This window comes from Belonocnema kinseyi, chromosome 8 (genome assembly GCF_010883055.1).
Source record: "Belonocnema kinseyi isolate 2016_QV_RU_SX_M_011 chromosome 8, B_treatae_v1, whole genome shotgun sequence".
NCBI lineage: Eukaryota > Metazoa > Arthropoda > Insecta > Hymenoptera > Cynipidae > Belonocnema > Belonocnema kinseyi.
The window spans coordinates 113973537-113986157 of NC_046664.1; the positions used below are offsets into that span (position 1 = coordinate 113973537).

The following is a 12621-nucleotide window of genomic DNA, read 5'->3' on the forward strand; positions in this document are numbered from 1 at the left end:
ACACCCCTGCGCACGCATTTGTCTTTTTTACGTTTATTATGAACCACTTTACCATTTCCACTTTTTCAAGTGCTGTTAACTAATTCGAAAACATTCGACGAGAAATCGGGAACATTCGAGAGAAGGCAGAGAGTGGGACATTCGGAAATACTCGGAAAGGTTCGTGGGACGGCTCAAAGTACGGAAAGAAACGGAAGCAAAGTTCACATAGCCCTTTACGAACTTTTTCCGAATTCTTTCCGAAACCTTTCTGGATCTTTCCAATCCTTTGCTTTTACCGGCAGGGTACAATCGATATGAAGGAAATACAAAATAAAGTGACGACGGAAGAGACATTGATAGCGATTTTGCCAATATTTTTGTTTAAAATCATACATATATTCGGATATATTTTATTTTCCATAGTGTTTTCAGTCACACATTCTTTTGTGCAGTTAATTTTGAAGTAAATCTTTTTTTGTGTAAATTTAGAAATGGAACCAAATAATGCTTCTTACAGTTTTTTACAACACACAAGTAATAAAAATAACATAAATATTTATGAAAAATAATAAAATAGTTATGAAATTTTCCTATTTCTAAGTTTTTTGTAAAAAATCTTTATACGACAGTTTATTTTCAAAAGAGAATAAAGAAACAGTGGGACATAGAAAATAAATTCGAAAATTGAAGTTAATTTGCTTAATTAGTCAAAAATTCAGCAATTTTGTTATAAAGTCATTCCTTTTGGTTGAAAATTTAACTGTGTTGTTGAAAACTCGTTTTTTGTTCTTGTCAAAAATGCATACATTTAGGTGAATTTTGCATCTTTTTGGTTAAAAATCACAACTGTTTCATTAAAAATTAATCTGTTTCTTTTTTTTACATTCTCATCAGAGAAGGTATTAGAGTTGTGTCAAATTTGACCCCCCCCCCCCAGTTTTTGGCAAATGTCCACGTTACCCCCTGAATCCGAAAAACAAGTTTTTACGAATTTGTCTGTCTGTTCGTTCGTGGATGGTTTTTTTGTTAGCACGATAACTTTCGAAAGAATTGAATGATTGGATTTTCCTTTAGTAAACTCTTTTGGTATCTTAAAATGAAGGTCAAGTTCATTAACCAACCATTTTGGATAAAAATGCAAAAAGTGGACACATTTTGAATATTATCGAGACCACTTTTTTCAAACTTCAAAAATTCTCTGTGCGATTATTGATAGCATTCAAAAAGTTGAACAATTTATGCTAATGGCTTTTTTCACCAAATCCAAAATTACCAGAGTTATAGTATTTACAAAATCCAAAAATCATATTTTTCCGCCAAACTATGCAAAATACGGTAAAAAAAAGTAGACAAAACTTGTGCATTTGAAAAAGATCTACAAACTTGTTTTGAATCACTTTTTGATAGGATGCGTAGTTTTGGCTTTTATGATTTCTTCATTTTACATGTGCGTGTAATGTGGCTTATTTCACGCTTATTTAGGGTTTGATAAGAGACATATTACCCATGGTTTCCATTACCGCACGCCAGTAATCATTATTTCACGCCTTCCCTCCTACATCAATAAGCCACTTTACACGCACACGTCAAAAAAAAAGTATGAACAGCAAGTGTGGTTTGGCAATTGCAACCTCATGCGGCTGAACGCACTCGTGGGTAATTGCCAACTTACTATACTTGTTGCTCAATATACTATTTTTGTCTCGTGTGTGGGGTTTCAAATATTAAATTTTTTATGTTTTTAATGCTATTTTTTTACGATTAAAACCAAAAACAGAACTATCAAAAAATTATTCATGACAAATTCAATCCTTTTTACAATCTAATCAGAGAAGATTTTAGATTAGTGTAAAATTTGACCCCCCCCCCAGTTTTTGTTAAGAGGTCAACGCTTTGAGACCCTCTGAATCCAAAAAACAGGTTTTTACGAATGTGCCTGTATGCCTGTGTCCTAAGCTAAGTGCCAAGTTATATTCACTAATTTAAAAACTATCTGGACACTTGTTCATAGTACTTGAAAAGACAAATTTAATTTTCGATAGCCCTACAAGATTATCTAAACAACTTTTTGAATTTTTTCGCAAAATTAAAAATTCAAATTTGACCGCACAAAAAATAATTAAAAATCAAAAATTGCATATTGTGGTCAAACAATCCAAGATAGGAAAAAAAAAATGATGAGACAAACATTAAAATTTAAGATATTTAAATGAGATAAAAATTAAACTGAAAAACCTTTTTAACGTCCAATAATCAAGTTGATGTGAAGAACTACTGAAAATAAAATCAAGAATCTAACGAACAAATTTGGCCAACCACCATAAAATGTTTATATTGTAATATGAAAAAAAATAACATTTTCCTCTTCTCCTTTCCCCCTAAAAAAGAAAAGAGAATCATTCGTCCTTCATTTCGACAAAAAAAGACAAACATTGTGAACCCAAAAAATATCAACAAATTTTTTATTAATCACTTTATTATAGGACACGTAGTTTTTGTTTTATTTATAAAAAAACATAAAAAATACAAATATTAAATTTTTTAACATTCGACACAAACTAGGAAAAAGTATATAAATAACATTTTTTTAACGAAATAAGAGCAAAAAATTTGTATTAATAGTTTTTTTACATTCTCACAGAGAAGGTGCAAGACTTGTGTAAAATTTGCCCCCCCCCCCCCATTTTTTGTAAAATTCCCACGGTTTGACACCCCCGAATTCGAAAAACCGGTTTTTACGAATGTGTCTGTCTGTCCGACTATCTGTATGTATGTCCGCCTGTCTGTGACCACGATAACTTTTAAAAAAATCATTGTATTAGATTGCCATTTAGTACACTCTTTCAGTGTCCTAAACTAAAAGTCAAATCAAGAGAAGAAAAGTTGGATTTTTGAATGCCCTACAACATTATCATAACAACTTAAATATATAAATGTATTGACAAATATATACAGGACGTCTAAAAAGTCCCGGGACGGTTGGATATTTCCTCAGGTAAAATATTTTTCAAAAAAGTGAAGGTCATTCCTGAAGTAAATTTCAACGAGGAACTCAATGGTGACCCTTTATTTTGACCTTGAGGATGACCTTGTTTTTCTGAAGGTCAAATTTGTTTTTTTTTTAATGGAAACCTCCTTTTTTACATCTGCTATCGAGAGAGCGAAAAAGTCTACGTTCAGGTGCGTACCCAAGTCATAGGTCAATTGTAAATTTCAAGGTCAGTTAGAGGTTATTAGAAATTAACAAAGTTTTCCAAGAGGTCAGTGCAATTCCTGAAGTAAATTTCAACGAGATTCATTTGTGAGCATCGGAATAAGATAATGGGAATCGGAAACGTTCAGAAAGAAGTAGGTGCAGTGGGACACTTCGAAGAAAGTTTGGAAGCCTCCGGAAAGAAATCGGAAGCAAAGTTCCTATACAATTCGGAAAGGAAAGGAACCTCTTTCCATTTCTTCCGCTAGGAAAGTGCTAATGGCCCGCGAATTTGTCAAATACGCAAATCGGGTCCGTCTGAAGCATAATATTGTGTAATCTCCGCATGTAAGCCTCCGCGCACTGCTCCTTTCCGCTACGTTGCTGGTGTTTTTCATGTAAGAGTCACAACCGACTAACGCTCCATAAAACGGAAACAGCAGTTCTAGGAATTACTACACGAAAGTAACGTAGTCACTACACTCAGTCGGTTGTATTTATCTGTATCATTATCGATAGTACTTATTGATTTAAAATAGAGCAGCGCTTTTCGATATTGTTAAAGATGTTGCTTAAAGAGGACGCATCGATACAAGACCGAGGCAGCCAATTGAACGCTACTGGACAAAAATATCTTGATAACTCGCGGTAGAAGTTAGGACTCCTCCAACCTTGGCATTTAGAATCCTTACGTTTTAAGGCCGCGAAACTAAGAGGCACTTCAGTATATTAGTAAAAAAAATAGTCAAATTCTCAGTTTTTTCTTCAGTTCGTAGACATCGTTAGGGTATATTTCGTGTGTACATGAAAGTTTCAAACAATTTCAACAGTATTGGCCCAACTTATGATGATTTATTTCTTAGAAAGTAATTGAATTTGGGGACGGGGGCACAATTTTTTCAACTTTTCATACTTATCATTAAAAACACTTATCTAATGAATAAACAGAAAATATAAAAAAGTTCCGTTTCGCCATTCTCTAAAACAGTCCTGTGTCCAGTGAGGGGAAATCGACTCATACACCACATGTTCGAGTTCCACCACCAGTTCTCTACTCAGCTTCGGAGACTTGAAGTGGTGGTCGCTCTCTGAAATGGATACGTAGTGTCTCAGAAGGTGTCTTAGGGCGACTGATTCTAAAATAAAATGAAGTAGTTTAGAATTTAAATAATAAATATATTAGCAGTAAAAGAACGCATAAGTCTTACAAATAAATAGAGTACATAATATGTTGTTTCAAAAAAGTTGTAAATAAATCTCCAAAGCCAACAGTTTCATGGAAAATATGTTTATTCTGAGAAATGCTTAAAATGTTAAACCTTAAACCAAAACTCCTTTGGAAGAGGCGTTTTTCGGGATCTGATTTTTTTTATATAATCACTCAAATAAATTTTGCACATAAAATGTTGGGTAAATCTTGATTACAATTGGAAGCATACCTAGGGTGCGCGTCTGATGAATCTCGTTCTTCGCGCTCGATACTGGCTTACCTCGCTCTTAGCGCTCGTACATAATTACACCTCGCGCTCGGATATTTATTCTTTGCATTTGGAATGCTTGAATAAAGCTTTACAAATAGATCTCTTTTAGATCGGAGTATTCGTATTTTTTTATATTCTGAATTTTCTACTTAATTAAGTTTAGTTAAAGATTAAGTTTCTCAAAGTTCTGTAGGCTTTGAGGTAGAGACATTTGTAAACAGGTTTTGTTCAAACTTATTTTCGTAAATTTGGTCGTCTTTCCACAAATTTTTTTATTTTTTTTTTTATTTTCAATTTTATTTTTCACGAATAAAACAAAAAGTACGCGTTCTATCAAGAAGTGATTCTTAACGAAAACTTGGATCTTTTTGGGATCAAAATTTTTGTTAATTCATCATTTTTCGTATCATGCATAGTTTGACCACAAAATGGATTTTACAAGAAAATCCAAAAAGTTGTTATGATAATCTTGTAGAGCTTTCAAAAAGCAATGTGTTTCTTCTCCTGACTTTTTATCATATCGTGCGTTGTTTAACTTAAGATTTTGATTTTCGATTGATTTAGAAAATTTTGAAAATGCTGTAACTCTGAGAATTTTCTTTTTATCGAAAGAAGTCATTAGGATGAATTGCTTGATTTTCTGAATTATATGTATAGGTACATAAAAATTTAAAATATAAAAAAAAATGGTCCAAAAATTTTGAAAATTCTCTACATTTTTGAATTTGTATCCAAAATGTCTGCTTAACGAACTCGTCCTTTCTTTTAGGACCTAAGAAAAGTGTGCTAAAGATCGATTTGATTCGTTCATTTTTTCGAGTTATCGTGTTTACAGACTGACGGGCGGCTGGACAGATAGACGCCATCGTATAAATTTGATTTTCGGACTGGGGGTGCTCGAAACGTGGAGATCCGTTGAAAAACTCTGGTGTCAAATTTCGAACAATTCGAATACTTTCTTAATCATCAATTATGAGAATATAAAAAGTATAGACTATTGATATATTTTTCTGGGCATTTTGAACAAATAAATGCCTGCCAACAAATAAATGCATACTTCCATACCATAATGTTTTTCTTAAAAACTAAAAATTCTATAAAAAATCACAAATTAAGGCCGATTTTAGAAACACGCCGAACGAATATTTATTGAAAAAGTCCCCAGGATAAAAAGTTCAACTTTTCGAATACTATAAACATCCGTACAGAAAGTTTTCTAATTTTGAAAAAAGTGGTCTCAAAAATATTCATAATGCGCTCACTTTTTGACTTTTTATCCAAAATGGCTAGCTAAAGAACTTGACCTTTAGTTTAGGACACTAAAAGAGTGTACCAAAGGCCAATTAAATAGAATGATTTTTTAAGTTTTCGTGCACACAGGCAGACAGACATTCATACAGACAGACCGACAGACATACGTAAAAACCTGTTTTTCGGATTCAGGGTGTGGTGGTCAAATTTTACACAAATATAATACCTTCTCTGATGAGAATGTAAAAACGATTTATTTTTCATGAATAATTTTTTAATGGTTCTGTTCTTGGTTTTAATCGTAAAAATTAGCATTAAAAATATAAAAAAATTAAATATTTGAAACCCCACACACACGAGACGAAAATAGTATATCGAGCAACAATTGTAGTAAGTTGGCAACTGCCCACGAGTGCAGGCGTTGGACGCACGAGCGAAGCGAATGCGTTCAGCCGCATGAGGGTGCAATTGTCAAATCACACTAGCTGCTCACACTATTTTATTTCACATGTGCGTGTAAAGTGGCTTATTTATGTAGGAGGAAAGGCGTGAAATAACGATCACTGGCGTGCGGTAATGGAAACCATGGGTAATATGGCACTTATCGAACGCTAAACAAGCGTGAAATAAGCCACATTACACGCACATGTAAAATAAAGAAATTAAAAGACAAAAGTTACGATGAGAATATGCCCACACAGCGGGCAGATTTCTTTTTATCCTGTTAATGATGTTTTTTATGATTAAAGCCAAAACTACGCATCCTATCAAAAAGTGATTCTTAACAAATTTGTAGATCTTCTTCAAATGCACAATTTTTGTCTACTCATCTTTTACCCTATTTGGCACAGTTTGGCCGAATAATGTAATGTTTGGTTTCAAATTTGAATTTTTGATTTTTCAAAAAAACTCAAAAATTTGTTATGACAATCTTGTAAGGCATTCAAACAGCAACATTTTTCTTATCTAGACTTTTTTCATATCGTGCGTTATTTGACTTAAAATTTTCATTTTCGTGTTTTTTGGAATTTTGTAAATGCTATAAACTGGTAATTTTGGGTTTATGAAAAAAGTCATTAGGATAAATTGTTCGACTTTTTGAATACTATTAATAACCGCACAGAGAATGTTGGAGTTTTGAAAAAATTGGTCTCGAAAATATTCAAAATGTGCATACCTTATGAATTTTTATCCAAAATGGCTGGATAACGAACTTGACCTTTAGTTTAGGACACTAAACGAGTGTACCAAAGGCCAACATAATAGATTAGTTTTTTCAAAAGTTATTGGGGAAATAGACAGACATACAGACACATTCGTAAAAACCTGTTTTTCGGATTCAGGGGGTCTCAAAACGTGGATATTTAACCAAAACTGGGGTGGGGGTCAAATTTTACACAAAGATAATACCTTCTCTGATGAGAATGTAACAAATTGATTTGAGTAACTACATTTTTTGTTTCTATTTTCGTGTATAAACGTAAGGGACATCGGTTATATCTTATAAAAAATTTGCTCTACAGCACAACAAAAAAAACAAAGCGATAGTAATAAATTGCTTTTTATGGAAAGGAACAGAAACAATTAAAAATTAAGAGAATTAACTTGCTGAGCACTGTCCTCAATTCAGCTAACTAATTTTTTTCTTGTTAAAAAATGTAAAAACAAGATTAATTAATAATTTAAGATAATTAAATCAGAAATGAATCCTTACTAATTTTAATAGAATTTAATGACAATAGTATTCAACTAAATATTTATAATTCTTTTTTTATTTAATAATAATATTCGAAAAGTCCATTAAATCTTGTATTGGATAGTACGAGATAAAAATCGTAATGCAATTCAGACGATTAACTCCTTGAAAAGCAAATTTTTTTATTACTAAAATTATGCTGAACTCAAGCGAACGACTAAATCATTTTTGAATCAGAGATTGCGAAGAAACATGTAAAACTTAAGTTAAAAAAGTAAGAATATGTATTCCTTGGAACTAACCAACAAAATTACTGCTTCGAAAACATCGTAACGTTCGACCCAGAAAAACTGTTTCCAGAAAATTTACATCAATTTTCCTTTTATCCATTCCAATAAGAAATATAAATAATGCAATAGTACTTACCTCGATACCGCCTTGGAGAAGTAATTTCTTAACCAAATCCAAACCGTTCGTGTTTTCGGGGTCAGTGTCGCTTGCACGAAAAATGCATTGGTTATTCTGGTTCAGGTCAAGACACAACCGACAAATTTTATTTGCATTTTGCAGCAAATATATAGTTTCCCTCTCAATTTCCACCTCATCCATTTTTGTGCACAAATTAATAAAATAGAGACCTATTAAAGTCTGTTGAAACTAAATACCAACTTCTCCCCTCTGCTTGGCAACAAAACCAAAATTTGATGTGATGTCATCGTCCTCAACGTCAACTTCTCGAAACTTCACTTGCGAGCTTCTTGATCGGTAAAGGTAAAGCCTGAAATTTACCCACAGAAACTAGTAGTAGTAAATAAATCCAATAGATGGTGCTCCGTTCAGGTAAGCCTGTTTTTTGCATCTTTTGCATTGTTTTGTATTGGCAAAACCGGTAAATTTCCTATTAAAAGTCATTTCTTTAGGAAAAATGTGTAAAATTGAAAATTTAAATTATAAGATCTTTAGCCGAGTAAAATATTTATTGTGTTAACAGTTTTTTCTAATTGCTAGTGCAAAATCATGGGATTAAAATGTGTAGCTTCGGATTGTACGTCTGGCTATAACAGCAATTCGGAGAAGCATAATTTTTTTCTGGTGCGAAAAGATCCCAAAGAAATTAAACTGTGACACACATATTTATAAAAACTCATATTTAAACCAAATAGAAGAAATTTCAACTAAAATGATGAATATTTAACTGAAGCATTTTAATTTTTGACCAAAAAGATGAATTCTAAATTAAAGGAGACATTTCCAAACAAATATTTAAATTTTAAATTAGAAAAAAATAAATTATCAACAGAAAATGAACTAGTTACATTTTTAGTCAAAAAAGTAACTTTCATCTTAAATGATGAATTTTTGACTAAAATGATGAATCATCAACTAAAATAGTTTTTTTTTTTACTAAAATAAATCAATTGTCAATCAAAACTTAAATAATTAAGTTTCAAGTTAAGAAAATCAATGTTCAACCAAAAAAGACGAATTTTAAACTAAAAAGACCATTCACCAACTAAAAATTGAACACTTAAATTATGTGTCAAAAAATGAATGTTCAACCAAAAAATGAATTTTAAATAAAAATGATGAATCTTCAATTTAAAAAAATTAATTTTCATCGAACCAATTTATTTGTCAAGGAAGTAAATTTATGTGTACCCTAAAAGATGAATTTTAAACTGAAATGATGAATATTATACTGGTAAATACTTAAATTCTAAACAAAAACAATTTTTTTAATAAGAAGGTTAACTTTCAAAGAAAAAACTCATTTCCTACCAAAAAAGTCGATTTTTTAACAACATAGGCAAATTGTTTACGAAATAATAAAATTTTTAATTTAAAAAGACAAATTTACATCCAAATTGTTGAATTTTGAACTAGAAAAGATCAATTTTTCACTCGAAATAGTTTGAAATTTGCAACTATTACAATTGTTTATCAAATTATTTAATTTATTACATTAGCGAAATAAACAATGGAAAAATACATAAGAATGCAAAAACAGGCTTACCTGATCAGAGCACCATCTATGGGATTTATCTGAATTACTTTATACAAAGTGACTGTATGGCAGCCATGGACATAGGAAACACAAGACTAAGCATTCCATCCTAACTTGGGCGAGCGGGATTGAATCTACGGGAGGGGGAAGAATTCCATGAGTGGGAAGAGCCGCCATCTTACGATGTGCCATTTGATTATGCGCACGAGCATTTTTGCCAACAAACTGTGCATGAAAATATAAACATGTGGGCGCTGCCATGTTTATCGCGGGACATCAAAAGGTGGAGCCCCCCCCCCCCCCCCCCCCCCCCCCCCCCCCCCCCCCAGTGCATCATCCCGCAATGGCATGCCTAGTCCCTTGTTTCCTATGTCCATGCAACTACTGCATACACTTGCACGGACGATGCGTAAATAGGGATGTGCAGTTACGCGTAACTGGAGGTCTTTTTACGTGAAATACCTAATTCAAGTATTTTAAGTAGAAAACAGGTAAAATACCTAGTAAATTACGTGCCAAGATAGCAGCCCTGTAGAACTGTGTATAACCTAACATTTTTAAATTTCTGGTGCAGGCATTCGTAGGATTTTTTTTCTAATGCGAATATTTTTAATTAAAACATAATAATGTCAACTAAACTGAAATAGGGAAAACACAGAAACACTTTTGACTTCCATCAATTCCATGTGATGAGATTAATTTTAAGCGTATCCAAGTAATTAAAAATAACCAAAATCATCCAAGTGGAGCGCCATGCTTTATGTTTGCAACATAATATTAAAGAATGTTGCTTGTAAGCGCCTTCTGGGACACAGTTATGTAAATAATTTTGGAATATTGTTACATTTGTTCATTTAAATATTTGTAATTGATATATGTTTTAACATATGTTTTAGGACTACCAGTGAATTATTCTAACCTAAAAAGCATGCGTAATTTTTAATTATGTTTCACATTTATATCAGTGTTTTTGTTATTATTATCATGAAATATTGATCAATTTAATATTTAATGGCTGAAAAGCTGGTCATATGTTTTCGTATTTAATTTTGGAAAAAATTGTACCTTATTAAATATACACGGATGAACCAACTTTATTATAATACACTTATGTACCTATGTTATTTTGTTAATTTATTTAACTTATTTCAAGGATTGTTTGCAATGGAGAACAAGTTTTAGAGGTTGTATTTGTGGAGGGAAACGGGAATCGCCGAACGCAAAGTCCCATATACGCCTAATTTACATCGCGTAAGAAACTAGGCATGTAAAATACCTAGTAATTTAAAGTTAGAAACTACGTAAATTACCCAGGGCATTTTACTTACCCATTACTGTGCATAGGGCTGTTTTACACCTTACGTTAAGGGCTCTTTCACACGATAACAGGTCCGCAACTTGCGGACTTGCTACAGTCATGTTTGTTAAAATGGAGATTTTTTCGCCTGAGGAAAAATCTCCGAATGGCAGTAATTTGAATGCTCGAGTGTTTTAAAATAGAAAATGTTATTTCTATGCAAAAAAATTATTGAAATTAAAACAATTTTACTCATTTAACATCTCACAATACTTTTCCAATAATTTTTTATGAATACTAAAGACAAAATATGATTTATATGGTCGTACAATAATCCTGGCAAAGTGTAATATATCTTAGATATGAATTTGAATGAAAACTAAAATATGATTGTTAAAGTTTATTGTCGAAAATAAATTAACAATATTATTAATGAAATCTAAAAAAACCTGGAGAAAAATTTCAATAGTACTAAGTTTAAACTTGCCATGTGAATACTCTCGCTTATGAATATATAATAGATATAATGTATTTCTTAACGAATTTAACTAAGTTTACACTTGAAACCATTTTATTCAATAATAAGTGAAAAATAAAACAATAAATTTCTTTAATTGCTCTTTTTCATCATTATACCCTTTTAAGTATTTAAAACAAAGATGTCAAAACATTGATTATATTTACATCTTGGACGTTTTATAAAATTTTAATTTATATCTTTTCCTCTGAAAAATAGTTTTTTTTGCAACAATTTGAATAATTAAATAAACTTTTTTTGATGTTCTTTAAATATTTTCAATTCCAATTACATTTTTCTCAATATATTCAATAGCGTAAGTATTCGCTAAACCCTCAAATATTAAGTTTGAACTTGTATACTATTAAAACTTTTTTCACAAAACTATTTACATATTTTATTGATATAAATAATATTTACTGCGTTTTCAGATAGAAAAAGGATTATATTTAACTTTTTATTCAAATTAAAATCTAATATTTCACTTTCCCAAGTTTATTGAGTGACGTTTTAATTCATGTTTTCCATTAGAATTAATATACATCGTTTATAAAATTCTTTTGAACTCTAAAATGAGTAACATGCTTTTCATTTCAATATTTTTTAAATGAAAATAACATTTTATTGATTAAAAAAGAAAAATACAGTGTTCTACTCCCATTGTTTACAATGCAAAAACAGGGAGTGATGGGGCAACTAGCGCCGCGCTGAAGATATTAGGTAATAACCAACTTAGGACACTAAAGGATCGCCATTTTGTTTTCAGATGCACAGGGCTGAATGAAACCCAAATGTATTGAGCATGGAGAATAGACATAAGGAGACCAAAATAGTGGAACTGAAAATGAACACTTTTCTGTTGCTAGAAGTACGTACGCACGCATGTGCAAAGTCACACTTACGTATAGTTAAAAACTTCCCGAGCGTGGCGTGCCAACCAGAGCTCACAGACCTGAAACGCCGCAACGATGCCGCACGAGGGGAATCGTCCCCCGACAGCCGCTACTCATCGGCCACCTGCCTTTGCCCCTCAGCCTCCTCACCAACCAAGGTCTCGGTCGGTCCCGTCTATACTCTCAGTCCATAGTCTATATCTGATTATCTATACTCGTTTGTTTCTGCTTTTCTCGTTTCTCACCTTCTCCCCCAATTCTTAATTTTTCAGGCGTGTTTCGGAAGCATTATAGAGATTAGTATAT

The 12621-nt window shown here is 32.0% G+C and overlaps 1 protein-coding gene across 1 annotated transcript in view; it reads right to left on the bottom strand.

Annotated features, from left to right (window-relative positions):
* The window catches only part of LOC117177689 (zinc finger protein 93-like), a 152587-nt gene that overhangs the window by 130477 nt on the left and 9489 nt on the right, over positions 1-12621 (bottom strand). Inside the window, exon 2 of the mRNA XM_033368544.1 lies at positions 8030-8381. Within this exon, the coding sequence (XP_033224435.1) occupies positions 8030-8212 (183 nt within the window). The 5' untranslated portion in view covers positions 8213-8381. The remainder of the gene's footprint in view (positions 1-8029; positions 8382-12621) is intronic.